This window comes from Colobus angolensis, unplaced genomic scaffold (genome assembly GCF_000951035.1).
Source record: "Colobus angolensis palliatus isolate OR3802 unplaced genomic scaffold, Cang.pa_1.0 Scaffold46, whole genome shotgun sequence".
Taxonomy (NCBI): domain Eukaryota; kingdom Metazoa; phylum Chordata; class Mammalia; order Primates; family Cercopithecidae; genus Colobus; species Colobus angolensis.
This window is the reverse complement of record NW_012118043.1, coordinates 11,688,492-11,708,010: the sequence shown is the minus strand read 5'-3', so window position 1 is coordinate 11,708,010 and position 19,519 is coordinate 11,688,492. Positions and strand designations below refer to the sequence as shown.

Below are 19,519 nucleotides of genomic sequence, written 5' to 3'. Positions count from 1 at the left end.
AGCCAGCCCAATCCTTCATTCCCAACCCCATCACTCATAGCTTCTAGGATCTCACAGAAGTCCCTCGAGGGGACTTCTGGAGACTGCTCAGCATTGTTTGGGTCTCTCTATAAACCTTACAGAGTCTGGGTTGGGGAGCTAGAAAATGGACTGGCTTCAAGGCCCTAGCAGCTCTGATTCACCCAGAGCAGCTCTGAATTGTTCTGTTTCACACTTTATGCTTCAGGGAGAACTTTGGAGAAAGGATTTCATAGCTTTAAAAAATAGAAAATGGCCAATGTTAGGGTAACGTTACAGTTAAACAATCCCAGTGAGATGGGGATGGACCCAACCTGCTAGGTTTCTTCATCTACACCACAGAGAACTTCTGTCTCTAATCCCTTGTGACTACCATATTCTATGATCTTTGTGAGGTGCAGGCTGCCAAATCACAACCCTGGCTCCATTTTCCACCTCATGCTCCTTCAAAGGCCAATATTCATGTTTGTTACAACGAAGGGATTTTCTGACTCCTTTTACCTCTGAGGTCTTTAGAGAAAATCCCGCAATCACTGCAATAAGAGTAAATTTTTGTTGAACATTTATTATGTGCTAGCACACTGTGAAGAGGCTAAAAACATGGTCCTTCCCTAAAGACTTTATTGCAGTGATGGAGAGCAGAGGTGAGCACCTCGGAAGGTAGATCACAGTGCACTGTGTCCCAATGTAGAGATCACACCCCAAGGGGCTTTGGGTTGAGAGGCAGGAAAGGGCACTCTGGTGGGTGTGACCAGGCAAGGATAAGCAGTGTGGGGCAGTGTGTGGCTCCCTCTGTGCCTTCAAAGGCCGGCAGGGTCATGAAAAGAGGTGCCCACAGGGAATGGCCTTCTTGGGAGAGACTCCAAAAGATGAGCTCTTTTTGGTTATGGTGAATAGAGCAGTTAGATAAGAGTGACAGGTTCCTGAGAGGGAACAGTGGGAAAGAGTCTGGAATGGTGAGTGGCTGTCACATTGCTAAATGTTTAAGAGGGAATTCGGGCTTTTTCCAGTGGAGATCCATTGAAAGTTTTGAGCGTTGGAGTAACAAAGGAAAAACTGAGTTTAGAAAGATTAATATGGCTACAGAGTAGTTTGAAGCGAATGAGTTAGAGGTGGACAAGAGAGTTAGGACAGTAAGTACATGAGGCACAATGAGATACAGGTGACGAGACCTGTGGAGAGGCAGTGGCAGGGCCATGGGAGCATCGGGGGCTCCTGGGCCTGAGCCGTACCATTAGATGGATAGGCTGTGCTTATCCACTCTCCAGAGTCACTAGGTCTCCTTCTCCTATCACTTACTTTCTAGGTTGCTTCAGGTTATCTCAAAATGTTCAGGGGAAACCAGCTCTCTTCTGGAGCATTTATCACTCCAGCCTCTGGGGAACCCAGCTCTTTGCTAGCTTTCCCTTTCTCCAAGCCCATTTGTATCTATCACATCCACCGTGGCTTAGTCGACATGTAGATATCCCCTCAAAGATATTTATCAGATAAATACCTGAGGCTGTCACTGGATCCCACTTTTTACATTTCCCTTGGGGAAGGATGCCCAGTGATTGATTTGCCTATGTGAACAGCAGTGGAGCCGGAAGGAGAGTTTGGGGTGGCTGCCAAGTCCTCAGCCTGGCAGGTGGGATCTGGTTGAAAGGAGCAAGAGACCACACAGAGAACATCTTCAGAACATTTGGGAAATTAATAACATAAGAATTAATATTCCTGTTTCACAGTTGAAGAACTTGAGGCCCAAAGAAGACAAGGCCTTGGGTTAACCTTCTCCCAAGATCACGTAATAAGCAAATGCCAGAGCCAGGATAGGCACACATGTCTCTCTGCAACACCTGGAGGACCCTGACAATAGCCCTTCTTTATTTCTGCTAATTCCTGCTGCTCTGGGCTGGGCCCTAAGCTCCCTACTATTCCTTACCTTACCCGTTTTCTTCACAGCTATGGTGTGAGCTATAGATCACAGGTAGTTAGTCCAAGGATGATCTGGCTGAGAAATGCTGTTCTAGAGAGAACAGAAGAGGTTAGTGTTACCATATGATCCAGCAGTTCCAATCCTAGGTTGATTCCCCAGAGAAATACAAACATATGTCCACACAGGAACTTGTGTATGAATGTTTATAGAAGGATTATTCTTCAACCCAAATATCCCTCGACTGAGGAGCATTTCTCCCAGACAAAGCAATGCCCAATGAGGGTAAAAGTGGTTACCAAGTCTTAGGTGCACACTGTGCAGGTTGGGACAGCAGCATCACTCTGGGGGTCACTGGGAGGACACCCCCCAAACACACACACTGTATGGAAGAGCCAAGGAAAACTACTCTACGCTGCCCACCCATGATTTATTGTGCAGGGGAGGCAGACGGCCTCCTCTTTGTATGGGTCTCCTTGGGAATTTTAGATGTGAAAGTACCTGTCACTGGATACAGCATTTGCCTCCTAGAAGAGTTGCTAGAGCATTTGCCTGAGCTAAGGCAGAGGCAGCTCAGCTGTGACCTGCACCTTCCTACAGCTGGTGAGAGATGGCCTCAAGCAAGGCTGTCCCTGTCACAATTTCCACCCACACTCACAACACTGTTTTCCCTTTTAATTAAGATTTGCTGAACTCTGAAATCTGAGTTTCATAATTTTATAACCTCTTTAAACATTTTACTCCAATCGATCAACTGAAGTCTGAGTGTATGTGCATTAATTTTAATACAGTGAACTGTTATATCATTTGTTAGGTCCCAAAACTGATTATGGTTAAAACTGTTGGTAGAATTATTTCAGCACAAAAATCAGCTAAAAGGTTGTGAAGTGTTTTTAATAAGCATTGTAATGTATTAAAACTTAGTAATTGTCCTAGAAAAAAGCATCAAGTAAATCTCGTATTTTTGGAATCTGAGACACTTAATTGTTGGAGGAGGATGCTCCTATCAAATAAGGAAAGCAAAATGATTAAGAAGAAACCTTTGAACATAACTGAGTCAGTAACTAAATTAAAGTATCAAGGAATGTCATAAGCATAAAATGCATGACCCAGGTGAACCTGTGATATGACAGTGAAACTCCTGCACATCAGAACTCTAGGGTCCAGAGTCTGGGTTATTAACTTTTGAGACAGAGTCATGCCACCGTCTCAGACCCAGCCTGAGTCTCCTGGGACTCCACAGTTCCCTTTGGGGCCCTTCGTACAAATGGAAGGCTGTCTGGTGGTCTGCCAGGCCCCATCTTCGATACTACTGGCAGTGGCCAGTGGTCAGTGGCCAGTTTGGGCCAACATTTGTTCCACGTCATCTGTGAGCTCTTTCACAACTTGCAGCGAGGGCCATCCTGTCCCTGCAATTTATTCACATCTCCTCTGTCAGTTCAGGCAAGAACAGTCTGTGCTCTTCCTCTGCCGTGTGTGATATACTATCTTGGATCTGTCTGCTTTAAAAGCAATTTGGGAGTAAGTTTTACCCAGAGTCTTTGGTGGCAAAAACAGAGACAAAGGATTCACTCACTCAGCCTGCCTTTGCTTTTTGCTCCATTCCAGAGCCCCTTGACCAGTGATGTTTTAAGTCTTTCTGCTTCTGACACATTTACAAGGCCTTTTATTATTGGCTATAACTCTCTTCTTCAACACTCTGGTTCTGATTCTGTTTGAACCCTAGTTGATTTTACCTTGTAGTCTGACGACACTCTTCTTTGCTCTTTGTTCTCCTCTTTGGGTCCCTGTTTTCTTTTGGGTCAGCCTCTTCCTTTGCTAAGAAAGGGTGCAGGGCACCTTTGATTCCATTTGGATGTATTGGGCACCACCTCTTTACACCTAACACATCTTCCTTGGACCTTCATCAACTTCTTTCCAAGTAACCCTAAACTAATTCTTTCTCTTTACCTTTTCTGAAGAAGGGTCCATATTTATTTCTTTGCTAAATTTGAATAATCTTGTGAACTCTTTATTTTCATTTCTTTCTCTCAGTAGAATGTTTAATTTATTCAAAAGCTTTGTGTGTGTTTGCCAAAAAGAGACGCTTTCAGGTGTTCAATCAAACTATCCCTTCATCTGAGGAGTATGGAGAAAAGACAGCTAGCCAAGACTTACTGTGAAAACCATTGTATTTGGGGGCAAAAGGGGATGCTTCTTTGAATTAATCTTCTCATCCTCTTTAATCTTTAGCTTTAGTTTTGCTAGAAGAAGTTGGTGTTTGAGTGAATACCAGAGTTCATTCTTATTATTTTCTGTTTTGTCTGAAACTTTCATAGCACATAAAGCAACAGATCAAGAGGCGGCATTTGCCCTTGGAGAGGGAAAAACCAAATTTATCGCTGCAGGTGATTTTTGATGGCAGAGCACTGAACATAAGCTGCCCCTGATTTTCAGGCAGGATAAGAAATGCATTTTTGCTTTCTCCCATGTGCTAAATCCCATCACAATAAAATGTAAACAATTTAGAACGGCCTGTGCGAAAACACACAGTCTTCCACAGGGCCTGTAACCCTTAAGTCATTGCCATGAATGTGAGAATTGCAGGCAGGGATGGCCATCACCCTTTGGCAGCTCCTCCCAGACCCATGTGCCGCTGACTGCTGGGGGGTCCGTACCATGTGTAGTGACAGGAGCATTTCTCTCCATGGATTTCGCAGTGAATTGCCTCTGGATCAGTCTGTCGTGTGCTTGCCTCTTTACCATCTGACCCCAACTAGACTCCAAGGACCCAAAGTGCAGGACTGTGACTTTCTTACTTGTTCTTCTGTCCCCAGTGCTTAGAACAGGACTGGCACAGTGGTTGGCAAATATCTTGCGTTTTTAATGATGGCTTTTCAGACAGTAGAGACAAGGAGAAGAACCAAACCCAGCAAAATCCTCAGGCTGTTAGCATTGATCTTTCCATTTTTAAATACATGATATCTCAACTCTCAAGACAGAGGGACTCTGAAATCCTCTATGAAACTGATGTGATTCACAACATGTAGATTGTGCCTCCACAGAGGTCTGCAAGGGCAGCCTGAGAGTCATGGCATGCAGTGGAAGGAAAGAGCTCTCAGGAGCTGTTTGTTCACCCTGTCTTTGTGGACCCATTGGGATCCTCAAATGATCTGGACTGATTCCAGAAAACTGCCTGGCCTTCCCTGAACTGTCTTTATCCTCCCCCATGACTCTGTCTTGTGATTGCAAGGTGTTGGGAAAGATGATCACAGGCCATTCATGTATTTAACCATCAAGCCTTGTTGATAAGTCCAGGGCTCAGTCAGTTCTTAGTTTCATTTTACCTGACTTAGCAGCAGCATTTAATGTATTCTCTCCTCCTGGGAGCACCTTATTTCCACTTGGTTTCTAGGTGATCACACTCTCCTGGTTTTTCTTCTGCTTCATTGGTCTTTCCTTCTCTGGCCTCTTTAGTGTTTTTTCTATCTATTGATTCTCTTGGTGATCTCTGTAAGTTCCACTGATTTCAATATCTGTGAAAGATTGGTGACTCCCAGTTGGTCTCCAGCATGGACCTTATGCACCTATCTGGTACTCAGCCTCTGCTCTGGGACACCTTGGACATCTCAAATCTAGTATGTCTGAAGTGGAGCAGCTGGTCTCTCCTCTCAAACTGCTTCTAGAAATGTCTCCTTGATCTCAGTTGATGGTAGCCCCATTCCTCCAGATGTTTAGGCCAAAACCGTTGTAGTCACTTGACTCTTCTCTTTCTTCCACATCCCAAATTCCTGGAAATATTCTAAATAGATTCAGAATCTGCCCACTGCACTGCTCAGGCCAGGTCTCAGCAGCCATTGTTTCCCAGGTATATTACTACAGCAGTGCTGTGATCGGCTTCCCGCTTTTACATGGCCCCTGCATTCTATTTGGAACACAGCAGAGAGTGATGACAGTATCATACAAGTCAGATTACATCACTATGCCTTGTTGACAGTCCTCCTGTGGCTCCCCAGCTTTCTCAGGGTAGAAGCCAAACTCCTTCTAGTGTCCCTCAGGGTCCTGCCCTCGTGGACTCCTCTCTTCTGGGTCCCACTGACTCCCTGATGCCCCTAGATCAGCCCCTTTGTCCTGGCTGCTCCAGATATCCTCTCGGCTCCCTCCCTCCCCTCCTTCACCCCCGTGATCCTGTATCTGCTTCTCAGGCAGCCTTCCCTGACCACACACCTCCCACCTCTGGCATCCTGTGTCCCTTTCCCCGCTCCATTTTTTTCATTGTACTTAATATATTTTCACATAGCTTATGATTCATTTATTAGCTCTAGTCTCTGCTGAATCCCCCCACTAGAAAGTAAGCTCTATGAGGGCAAGAAATTTTATTTGTTCACTGTGGTGCCTCTAGAACCTAAAAAGCGACTGGTACATGGCAGATGCTCAATGAATATGTTTAATTAATTAATTAACCTGGGTTATAGATATTACTAAGTTGGAGGCAAGAGAAAATACACTTGATGGCTTAATCACAATAAGAAATTATTTGCACTTACTAAACAAATAGGTCAAATTTAACACCATAAAGGTTGAGATACATGTACATTCTCATAGTCAAAGCCAAAAGCCAGCTCTACAGACAAAAGATGAGGAGCATACCATGGAGAAACCTAAAGGTTATATATAACTACCATTTCAGGACTGAACGGCAGGGACATGTTTTTCATCCAAAGGCTAATGGTCATATTAATAGATATATAATACACAGGTCATGGTAGATATTAGTTTTATTCTAATCTTTGCTGCTCAAAGACTGGAAAGAGAATTGGGTTTGCCTCCGAGCCTCGTGCCTAAAGAGAATTTAGGGAACTTGGTCTCATCTGGAAAAGAGCCATCTTGGGTGGCATGTAATGGTCATGGGAAAAATATTTGACTATTTCTTTTTTCAGCAGGAATAACTCAAGGAAGATCTAACTAGTTTCCTTAGATATTTGACAAGACATTTTGTGGGAGGGGGAACATCCTTTCTTACTTCAGTTGGCAGAATGGAAACCAGTGGGAAGAAGATAACTTTCAAATAAAGATAGGAAGATATGTAAATTGGTGAGACTTACCCAAGTATAGAATAGCAGCTGCTGGAGGCAAGAAGTCTCCCCTCTCTGGGGGCACAGCAGGAGCTTGGCAGCAAATTCCCGACAAGGAAGTTGTAGGGGGAATCAAAACTACATTAATTCAGACCCTCCATGAAGCAGACACAAAGATGGGATTAGATGTATGAAAGATTTACCGGAGAAATGAGATGGGAGCTGGAGGAGGCTGGGAGAGCCATCAGATCATAAGAAAGGTCTGATCTCTGTAAAGGAGAGAGGGAAGGAAGGAGGATTGGGTAGGGTAGGAAGCGCTATAGCCTGCTGTGTGTGCTCCCAGTCATTGGCTGGGAGCAGCCTGTGGGAATCAGGGCCTCTGTGTGAATATGGTGATGGACTGCAGAGTGCAGGAACTGGGGCCGTTAGTTAATTACTCTTCAAGGATTAGGAACTCTGAGAGGTGCATTTCACAGACACCACAGGGTCTCTAATGGGAACCGGGCATACCTGCCTTCAAGGTCCCAGAGGACACTCTGACTCTGAGCACTTATCACACTTATCACTCTTTATGGCATTCCTGGACTAGAAGCATCTTCGGAACAAGTGCTCTGCCTCCTCTCCCCCAGGGGCTGCATGTAGTAGGGACTCACTGAGGGTCCAATGAGTAGTGGAGAAAGCAGCAGCCCCCTTGTGACCCCATAGCTGTGCTGTGTAATTCCAGGTCTTTGAGGGCAATCTGTTAACTTGAATTGAGGATAGTAAATGTCATTCAGCTGTGGTCCCCAGATAAACCTTTGTAAAGTGGAGTTTGAGTGAGGAAAAGACCTTCCTCACTGCAGAAGTGCCAGGACTAAACGGAGCAGCCCCTGAGCAGAGCACAGATTGAAGCCTCATCCATTACCTGCCTCTTCCCCTAGAAAGACAGCCCTCATTTATTATTTCCAGACTGTTTTCATTTTACTTACACCACATGAAAAAATGTTGAATTGGGAAATAAGTAATATTATTTCCAAACAGATTTCTGAATCACCTTTTCAGATTTGGAATTATCTTGTTTCCAAAGGTTTGATTTGTTTATCATTTCTTCATTTATACTTGTGAATTCCTTATTAGAAATGCCCTCATTTGGAAAACTGACTATACCTCTGTTGTTGGTCTGTGTTCATGTCTTTTTGAGAGATACCTCCTCTCTTCCTTTTAAAGTATAATAAAATCTAACTTGAAGTATCAGGAAGAGATGTTTGCTAGAATGTTCCTTTCTGTTGTACAGTAATTCTGTACCAACTGGTTCTACTCTCTCATTATCATCTCTTGCCCCAGGTTCTCATCTCTGCAATAGCTTAGCCCACAACTGCAAGACTGAGGTTCCTTCAACACCTTCTTCTCAAAAACATTACAGTGTTCCTCCTTTCCTCCTGTCTTTTCCTTTGATTCCTTCAACTGTCTCTTGTTTTGGTCAAGCTTTGCTGCCTCTGAAAGTCCTATGTCCATTCCATTTCCCGTGCACACATACTTTCCTCTCCTAAATACTACCTTCTCTCTCCTCTGTTATCCAAACTCCATTGATTCTGCAAAACCCACAAGAAGTTCTGCAGATCCAGTTCAGCTGATGATAAAGAAGGGGCAGAGTTCAAACTGAATGCCATTTTTCTCCCTCCTTACCTCTGGAAGATGACCCTTCCCCTATAATTGAGTGTCTGTTCAGCTACCCTGTTTCTTCCTCTCTCCACAGCCCCCTCCACCGTTCCCATCATGCACCAAGTCAGTGCCACTATGAGGAGCATCACCTTGTCATGGCCACAGCCGGAGCAGCCCAATGGCATCATCCTGGACTATGAGATCCGGTACTATGAGAAGGTGAGCCAGCTCTGCCTACAAGCTTGCAACACCCAGGGCTAGCCACTGTTCCATGGATGGTTGCTAGCTGAAGGCACAAAGGAGATAGGCTGCTGAGGGAGGGAGGATTCTGGTGACAGAGGCCAGAAGGTCCCTGGGAGAGTTCTCCAGGTCTGCCCTGGCAAAAGTCTTGTTCAAAGCCCAGGCACTTTCTGTGCCAACTAAGGAGAGAAACTTCCAGTCCACCATCTGCAATCTGGATAGTTCACTGGCTGGGAAGGACCAGTCCCATTCTTCCAGTCACGTCTTTGATATACTAATGCAGATGCCACAAAACTGCCAGGGGTCCCCAAACCTTCAGAGGAGTGTGTGGTTTAGTAGATCAGTGTTTTCCAAAGTGTTTGTGTACCTCCAAAATAAGCTTATTTATAAATTATATGCAAGTACTACTGCACTAATATATTTGTGGAGGATAAAAAACATGTAAAATTTTTTTTAAAAGCCTATTCAAAAGAATGAGATAAAAATTAACAGAAATAGAAATTTATATATTATTTTCTTTGACTACCCTTTAGCAGCTGCTCCTGGGGATGACAGTAGGGTATGTGCTGCCAAGAAAAGGAAAATGGTGCCTGGTGGAACTGGTCCCTGGCCTCCCTCTTAACCAGGGCAAACTGCAGCCTTTGCAAAAATCTTAGGAAAGTATAGTGCCTTCTGATTTAACCCAACACGTTATTTGCAAAAACACACTATTCATTCACTTATTTTTTCAATAAGTATTGTCAACTATTTGACAGGTACTATTCTAGGATATATTAGTGATCAGGCAGACAAAGATTCCTGCGCTTGAGGAACTTACTTTCTAACAGAGGGAAACAGACAATAAACAGTGAACATAACAAATAAGAAAATCATATAGTGTGTTAGAAAATGAGCAGCATAGAGGAAAAACTTTAAAAAAAAAGTAGCAGGGTAAATGGGATCAGGAGGGTCCGGCTTGGGGAAGAGCAGGTTGAAGAATTAAATAGAGGGGTAGAGATAGGCCTCTTGGAGAAGGTAAGATCTGAGTAAATGTGAAGAAAGTAAAACTGTTGTGAAGGAGTTATCTGGAGGAGGAAACGGCAACAGCCTATGCAAAGGTCCTGAGGCAGGATCATGACTGGTGATTCAACGAGCAGGAAGGAAACCAGCATGGCTGGAGTGATGCAAGCAAATGGGGAAGTAATAGACAGATGAGAGAGGTTACCAGAGGAGGTCATCATGTTGGGCCTTAAAGACTAGGTCAGGTGCAGTGGCTCACACCTGCAATCCCAGTACTTTGGGAGGCTGAGGCAGGCAGATCACTTGAGCTCAAGAGTTCAAGACCAGCCTGACCTACATAGTGAAACCCCATCTCTACTAAAAATACAAAAAATTAGCCAGGAGTGGTGGCAGGCACCTGTAATCCCAGCTACTCAGGAGGCTGAGGCTGGGGAATGACTTGAACCCAGGAGGTGGAGGTTGCAGTGAGCCTAGATCACACCACTGCACTCCAGCGTGGGTGACAGAGCAAGACTGTCAACAAACAAACAAACAAAACAAAACAAACAAACAAACAAAAACACTGGAGCTTTTCCACTGAGTGAGATATGGAGCTATAGCAGGTTGAGGAGTGGAGGAGGGACAAGATCTGACTTATATTTTGGACAGATCATTTAAGCTGTTCCACTAAGAACAGGGCCTGGTAGATCTACCATTATTAGCAAGGATGATGGTGGCTTGAATCAGGGTAAAAGCAGAGGGCTGTTGAAATGTAGTTGATTTCCAGATATGTCAGCTAAAGGCAGATCCAACAAGATTTTCAGCAAGTTGGATTTCTGGCATGGGAAAGTTTTAGCCTGAACCACTAGAACAATGTAGCCGGCACTGACTGAGTAGGGGATCACTGTGGGTAGAGCATATTTGATGTGAGGACAGGAACACAAGTTCAACTCAGTGTCTAAAATGCTTATAAAATGGCCAGAGATGTGGGGTAGGCAGCAAGAGGTGCACATCTGGAGTTCAAGGGAGGGGACTGGGTGAAGATGTCCATCTGGGAGTTGTCAATATGTAGATAAGAAAGTCCTGAACCTGGGTGAGGTCTTGCAGTGGGTCAGTGGAAATAAGCAGAGGATCAGAAACAGAGACCTATAGCCCTGCAACAGGGAGGCCGTGCTGAATAGTGGGACATGACTGCACTGGAAGCAGAAGCCCTCATTTCCAGTGCCCTGTACAGCTAACCAGCCATGGAGCTGTGGTCCAATTACTTAACCACTCTAGGTCACAGTTTTCATATTTATAGAATGGTAGCAGTTTACCTCCCTGAAAGCGGAGGTCTAGATGGATCACCAATCTAGTCTGTAAGGAGCTATGCCCTTCAGCCATTAGAGCTGAACTTGCAAGCAAGGTGGAGGATTAAGCGGCATTCTATTCTACTTAGAGAATATTGGGTTTTATAAGAGTTGATTCAGATACTTCAGTGAATTGGAAATAATTTAAACCAGCTGAATTCATAAGCATCTGTTATATCTAATCCGTTTTGGATTTAGGGCTCTTACTTGCTAGATATTTTTTGTCAGTTAATGAAGTAAATGTTGACTTTTTAACATGTTTTGGAACAATGTGTTTGGACTAACTGACCACATGGTCTCATTTTGTCATCAGAGTTGACCTAACAAGGGTCCACCCAGTCCCCCTTCCCATACACATAAGCTTGTAGCTCTATTGAAATAACACCTCATCTCAGAAAAATAATAATAATTTCTCCCCAGTGTGCACCTATTGTGTGCCATGGATTTTATAAACATTATCTACTTTCTTCTTCACACGCCAATGTGGTAAATGTTAGTATCATTGCTATGGGTAAAGAAGTTTTTAAAAGGAAAACAAGTTAATAAAACAAAAGCCTTGTCCAGAGTCCCACAGCTGGGAAATGAGCCTGGGTCCTTTGCCCTGCAGCAGTTGGTGGTGCTGGGAAGAGGGGAGAATATATTAGAGACCACATACTCCTTCTCATCTGCCATGCCCGGAGCAGTCACTTCAGTAGGCAACCAGGGTAGGGGTCAAAGGCTTAATGACAGGCTGAGCACTGAAGCCACGAGGCTCATGCCTGTGTGCCTTGGCTCCTTCCTCCCAAACCAGCCCAAGCTCCTCCACTGCCTTTCCCCTTACAGCTTTCCCTTGAAAACTGTAATTAACCTCAACTTCTTATGCTATAAAAGCAGCTTATTCTCCCATTCAGGCTACCTCCCTGCTCCTTAGTAATTTGTACTAATTATTAACAGACACACATATGCAGCAGCCCAGTGCCTGCAGCAGCTTCCACACCTCAGTGAAGCATATTATTGTCCCCACTCCAGAGGAGAGAATGCTTTCCTTGGGAACACAGAAGGTTATTTGCCCAAATATTGGTTACCGTTCGGTATATTACTGTGGAATGCTCCTTCACTTATGGAGTGCTTGGCTACAAAGTCCATTACATTGCTTTGACTATTCCTAGGATGACCAAAGAGACAGATGTTAGCCCATGAGGGCCTTTTGAAACAATGATGATAATTCATCGTATGTTGAGTATCTATTATGTGCCAGATATACACTGATTTATTAGCTCTGAACCTTAAAGGAAAAAAAGAAGTGTATACTTGAAAACACATATAGCCAATTTATAGATGATGGGGCTATGTCATAGAAACATTAAATGACTTACCCATAACAACACAGGTCATAGCTAGGGAGTCACAGAAACAGAACTTTACACATTTTTATTATACTTCAGTGGTGGAAACTTCTGAGCTTGATAGGAGCATGGATGCAAGCACCCCTGATGCTGAGGATCTCAAAATTAATGTGGCTCCCAAAATAAGAGATTGTATCTTAATAATAAATCCAAATACTTGTGAACAGAATGATCTGCCTATCTGCTCCGTGTGGCCTTGGGATCCTGGTCTTTAGAAGATGTAAACACAGATAGAATTCAGTGCAGTGGGTGTCTTGGATTTGGTCCAAAGAAGCAAACCCCATTATTTCTTCATCTTGTGCCATCTCCTCTCCCCACAAGGAAGCCCCAGCCCCTTCATCTAAACCAGGAGTCAGCAAGCTTTTCCTGTAAAGAACCAGAAAGTAATTAATTTAGGCTTCTGGGCCATATGTTTTTGCCCCAGCTGCTATAGTCGACTGCCTTTGTAGCAGGAAAGTAGCCATAGGCAATATGCAAATCGATGGGCATGGCTGGGTGCCGGTGGAACTTTATCAAAACAGGTAGCTGGTCCATGAGGGCAGTTTTGTAACCCCTGAAAACCTTCCATGGGTCTTCTGCTCCGCATAACCCTTGGTTTGCACTTAGGACCCCTTTCAGTTTCACTCTATGAGTAGAATTGATGAGACTTTTGCTTCCTCCACCAGCTCATTAATAGAGAGCTCAGATGCCATTGAGCTGAGCTGATGACACTCCTGGAGCCTTTCCCATGTTCATCTCCTTCCCCATTTTAATACATTTCCATTCATCATTCTCTCTTGTTTACTGTCGTGTAGCACTTTTCACTCTTGGTGTCAGCGCTTGTAGGCAAACCATGGGAGGGGCATCTACATCTGCTCTCAGCTGTCTTAATGATTAAGCGTTTATGGTTACTCATTCTTCATAATAACTGTATAGGTTAGGACTGGCTGTTTTAGGCCTTGGGAATTCCTACCTTTCAAATTTTAGGATCATTTTCTCATAGAGACTCTTTCAGACCTTGTCAATATCTTGTGCTCAATCAATTGGTTCAAATAACTGGACCGAAGTGTACTGTTTATTTATTCATTTGGCATTGAGTTGTTGAGCGCCCAGGTGGTACGAGCACTGCGCTGCATGTTGGGGTGGGGAAGGAGAAATGAGGGAAACATGGTCTCTGCCCTCAGTAGCTGCATTCTCCATCCTGCATCCTCTGCCTCCCACATACTTATAATCAGTCATAAGCAACCAATAGAAAAAAAAGTAACTTGTTCATGACTGTTACTGATTTGCCTGAAATTGATTAATGATTTTGTGGGGAACAAGAGCTAATATTCATTTTAATCACTGAACTTCTTCAAGAATGTTTGGACTATAAAGTGATTACGGAGTAATGTTTGGTCCTCACAATCCAAATACCTATGATGTATTAAAATAGTTTTTCAGTAACAGCTATCCAGTCACTGCTTCACATTTATCAACCAGCGCCTGATTTCAGCAGATTCTAGTAAAACCAGAGAAGTCAGGCAGCTGCTTGGATTTTGTAGCAATGGAATTTTATTCTTATTTGCAAGGTGACTTGGTGATTTTCATAGTTTCAGACCTCAGATCTGCACTGTGTCAAAATAGAAATGATCAAAGTTCTGGATGACATCCCTTCTATAGTAGACAGCCTTTCTTCTGAATCCCTGATCGGTGGTGGGGAGGATCCCCGTGTGTTTAAATAGATCAAATAGTGGGTGGGCAGCTCCTCTGCAGGCAGTCTCTCCCAGGGCCCGGTAGACATCCCCTTCATTAGAGTGAGAATGGGCCTCTTTGTAACTTTCAACTGTGTGTTTGAGCTGACCTGGGACCTGTGGTCCCTCACAATTGCTTCTGAATCATTTATGGGCATTTCTATGCCACCCACACTTCAGATATGCCAATTACTTGCAGTCTCCTGAACTCCTCTAGGCCTTGCTTCTGCATGTTTAATTCTGTTCTCACTCTCCACATTCATCCATGTGGCTAATTTATTTCATCTTTTGTGACTCAACTCAGGTCACCCTTTCCCTGAGTCACTCTGCATCTCCTCTGAAGTCTGGGCTGGATGGTCCCCTGCTGTGCCCCCACAATCCCCTGAACTGCTCTCTGCCAACTCACTCAGTCAACACTGCTGTCGTCTTCTGTTTATTTATCAGTCCACCCACAAATGTTGCATCCCCAGAGGAAAGGGACCATGCGTTTGTACCTGCAGCCCATGTATAGCACCCAGACATAGTAGTGTGTCATAAACATAACTGGCTTGCCAAATGAAGGAATGAGTGAGTAAATACACATCAGGTCATCTTTGTTTTTGCAAAGTAGGCTTTTATGTATTTTAAACAGTGGGAATTTCTTATCACTGTACTGTATTCTTTACATATATTTATGTAAGATATATTCCTTATATATTTTAAACAATGGGAATTTCTTATCACTGTAATATATCCTAGCTCAACTCTCTTTCTTCTGTCATTTTACTGAGAATGCAATTTACAATTTGTAAAGTATGCTTCTTGAACCACTGTGCCTAGAACTCATCTCAGTACCCCAGATCTGCACAGGAAACACAGAGACTTGGATCACTCCCTCCTAGTGATCTAAGCTCTTCATTTTCACTAGATCCCCATTTTTCTCTAGGATTCACGGTGCAGACAAAGACAGGCCCAGGCTTCAAGCTTCTGTTCATGCATACTTGCAGATAACCCAGAATCTTTGCAAACAAAAGATATGCTCTTGTGAAAATGATTAGAGGCCAGGCTGGTATATAAGAAGGTGCTGGGGTGAGGTGTGATTTGGAATGACAGTGGTGTAGAGTCCACAGCCCAGACTGGTGAGAGAAACCTTCCAAGAGAGGAGGCCTTGGGAAACATAGGCTTAAGCAATCTGGATAGAGTAGTGGAGCCTTGGAGAGAGACATTTTAGACAAAGAAAACAGCCTAAGCAAATGCCTGCTGGCCAAGATGTGGTCCCCGGATTTAGGGGAATGTGAGCGACTGGAGTTGACTTCAGCATGAAGGACCTGTGAATTTATATTTAAGAGTTTTTGCCTTTGCATGATGATAGTTTTTAAGAAAAGAAGCATGGCATTGGGTGGGGTGGATGGGGAACATCAGGAAAGACAAGAGGCTGCAAAAGTCCAGGCACAAATCACGTGTTTAATAAGGTAAGCAGCAAGGAGAAAAAGCCACCTTTAAGGGCACTCATGATGGGCGAAAGAGTCATGCTTCTGGAAAACAGAAGCAACTCTCTGCACATCAGAGGACCCAAGTGTGCAGATGACAGGGACTATAGTGGTCAGCACAGAAAGTGCTGGAGAGAGTGACTGACAGAAGAATGGGGCTGATCCTGAGTAGGTGGGGGGATGAGGACACAGGGGCTGCTCTCCAGGAAGAAGGTACATGCCCGCTCTGAATACTGGCAGGAAGTAGCTGGGGGATGCACACCCAGACACAGGGCAAGGTAAGGGCAGAAGTAGATGTGGAGGGCAGTACAGAGTGGCCTATACCTCTTCAGCAGAGTGGACACAAAGCCTTCTGCCTGAGCACTTGAAGGAACTGAAGGGAAGTGATGTAGAACAGCCACTTTGGGGAGTGTCTAGGGAGATCCTGAGTCAGGGGAGAAAACAGAACAACTCAGCAGAAGCAAGACAAAGAGAGGCAGCAGGGGGCAGATCGATGTTGCCTAGTTTGCTTCTGCTGAGGTCAGAGACTTGAGGGGATTTTGCAAAGCTGGATGTGTTATGTTATTTCACCTCTGAACCATGGGGGAGGAGGACTAGAGAATGACTTAAAGCTTCCTTGCCAGTCCCTGAGCACTCAGCCATTTCCCTGGGCCTCTTCCTTCAGAATGTGGCCACCTCATAGTCCAGACCTGACCCTGAATCCCTGCATTCCCTTGGCCCAGATCAGACTTCTTGTCCCCATCCAGAGGAATGGCCTGGAGCTGATGACAACTTCTAGCAGATCTACAGGACCAAGGACTAATGGGGCCTGAGTACTCCAGGGTGGAGTGGGCTAGGGGTGTAGCCTTCAGGAATGGGATGGTGACCCTTTCCCTTGCTTTTTTTTAGGAACACAATGAGTTCAACTCCTCCATGGCCAGGAGTCAGACCAACACAGCAAGGATTGATGGGCTGCGGCCTGGCATGGTATATGTGGTACAGGTGCGCGCCCGCACTGTTGCTGGCTACGGCAAGTTCAGTGGCAAGATGTGCTTCCAGACTCTGACGGATGGTAAGAGTTGGGGAGGGCAGTGACAAAATCACAGGGCAGGCAGTGTGGGAGAAAAAGTAGCCCCAAAGATGCTGCACTAGCCAAAAATGCCAATCTCCAACGGGATTCCAGTGGAATTCCCTTCAAATGGTTTGCCTCCCAGTAGGGCCATGTAGATTTTCCTGAAGTCTGGCCCATTTCTCTCCCAACATCTGATTGGATTTGCCCTTGAAGGGTCTCTTGCCATGTGTGAGCTTGCATTTCAGCAGTGAGACTCATTCCTGTCTCATGGAGCCAGTGTGCCCTCTTGCCTTTGTATCCAGGTCCAGATGCCTCTGCTGTTTCACCCTCACACCCACTTCACTCCTCCATGCTTATGGTCTGAAAGCTGAGCTAATGGCCCAGTTTCATGAGCCGAGGTCTTCAGGGAGGAAATGGAGAGACAAAATGTGGGATGTGGCAGTCTCATGCACCTGGGATCTCAGAAATTTGAAGCAACTTCACATGTGGCCCCCAGTACGTCCTGCTCTGATGTCTCCAGAGAGAACAGCCAAGGTGTCCTCAAGGCCAGAAAGTCTGTCACCATAAACATATTTCTACCTTTGGGTTTTATTAGTTCCCTATTATCACTCTCTGCCCCAGTCCTCTGAGATCACCCCCATCAATAGTTCTGAAAAATCTGATTTCCCAGTAGCCTCAGCATTGTGCTCAAGTGTATCTATCTGACTGTGCCCACCACTCTGTCTCTTAGCTAGCCGTTTACCATAGTTTATGTACCCATTTGTGTATCTGCCTACCTACCTATATATCTATATTTATTATTCACTTATGAGCTGTTTCCTGATAGTTTTCCAAATGTCAGTCTATTCCTGACTCCCCAAATTGAAAGCTTTCAATTTTTCCTTCATTAATTAAATTATCCATAAAACAGTCTGTCCTTATATAGCATTTTATTTTAGGCCAATGCTCTTAGTCTGGGTGTTTGATAGGGCTTGAGATTTTATCTTGATGCACATTGTATTTTTTAACAATTTTGAAATTAATTGGAAATGTTTAAAATCAGGTGGTTTCTTATACAAATCAGGATGTTGATGTTCTTGTGAAAAAATTGTAAGAAAAGCAAATGCTCATGGGCACTCTGGAGTGAGGACCTTGCCTTAAAGCTGAGAGGCAGCTGTCTCCTTATGTTACCCACCACTTCCCAATATTTCTAACCTGGATGCTTTGATGTGAACCATTGCAACCTATTTTAAGTTTATTTGAGGTGAACTTTCTCTCATATTTTGAGGATGGTGAGATGGGGTAGAGAGGTAAGCCAGTTAATTCAGGTTAATGAGGCTACTGGTATGAAAAGAACACAGACTGTCTTAACACAGACTGTCTTCTTTTTCCTTAAGGACTCTGTCCCCCACTTTGCACCTCACTTACTGTCTAGATTTATAGGCACTCTGGCATCAGGAGGTACACAGAATTAAAAGCCCAAAACTCAAAATGCTCTGAGTGCTGGTCTCTTGGCAATTCTACTAGACAAATCAAGAAGTAACAAATTTCTCCCAAGAAGACTATTTCTTTTACATTTGGCAGTTAAGTGTTGCAAACCCAAGAGGGGCTGGAGGTAACAGTGTTCTGGTAAGTGGCCAAATTTGGTATTTATCTTAACGATTGAGGTTCACACATGGATACTGATTATGTTCACTGGGAAAGCAGGCCTGTCTGCAGAGCGAAGGTAGTCAAAAGGTTGATTGATGATAGGGTCATTGGGGCAGGGAGGATCTGTGGAATCCTGCCCAGAGTCAATGGCCACACTTTGGACTGGTGACCTCCACACAGGGCAGATCCACTATGGCCCTGGGCTGCTCTTGGCTACATTGTTCTGATCTTTGACATAGCTGCCTGATTTTTAAAAAATCATTCAAGTTTCATATTACATTATGAAGTTTTTAATTTATAAAGACGTTGTTAAGGATGCTTCATTGTGGTTCCCTGTGTATTTTTCTATTGCCAAATTTATATTTTAAATACACATATTACAGAAAACAAATACACATATTACATAAAGCTCTCAGCTGAGGGCAGCTGAAAATTTACCTTCAGTCTTTAAAATTGACTTCCATCTTTAAAATTCTAGAGAGTGGGAGGCTTCAAGAACCAATATCCTTGTTCTTAGAAATCTTTTTCCACCGGCCGGGCGCGGTGGCTCAAGCCTGTAATCCCAGCACTTTGGGAGGCCGAGACGGGCGGATCACAAGGTCAGGAGATCGAGACCATCCTGGCGAACAAGGTGTAAACCCCGTCTCTACTAAAAAAATACAAAAAATCAGCCGGGCGAGGTGGCGGGCACTTGTAGTCCCAGCTACTCGGGAGGCTGAGGCAGGAGAATGGCGTAAACCTGGGAGGCAGAGCTTGCAGTGAGCTGAAATCTGGCCACTGCACTCCGGCCTGGGCGGCAGAGCGAGACTCCGTCTTAAAAAAAAAAAAAAAAAAAAAAGAAATCTTTTTCCACCAACATGGTTGAAGGATAGTTCTCAAACATTAGGGAACATTAGAATCACCTGGACTGTTTGTTAAATATGCAGATACCCTCTTCTTCACCCAGAGGTTCTTATTCAGTAGATCTGAGGAGGGGTCTGGAAATAGGCATGTTTAACAGTCAGGCTCAGGTAATTCTGATAGCTCATGGGGAACCTCACTTTAAGAAGTATTGTCGGCTGGGCATGGTGGCTCACACCTG

At 44.3% G+C, this 19,519-nt stretch overlaps 1 protein-coding gene across 1 annotated transcript in view; it reads left to right on the top strand.

Annotated features, from left to right (window-relative positions):
- EPHB1 (EPH receptor B1) overlaps positions 1–19,519 on the top strand; it is a 446,298-nt gene that overhangs the window by 337,454 nt on the left and 89,325 nt on the right. The window contains exons 6-7 of the mRNA XM_011958177.1: positions 8,720–8,844; positions 16,647–16,809. Coding sequence (XP_011813567.1) covers positions 8,720–8,844; positions 16,647–16,809 — 288 coding nt within the window. The remainder of the gene's footprint in view (positions 1–8,719; positions 8,845–16,646; positions 16,810–19,519) is intronic.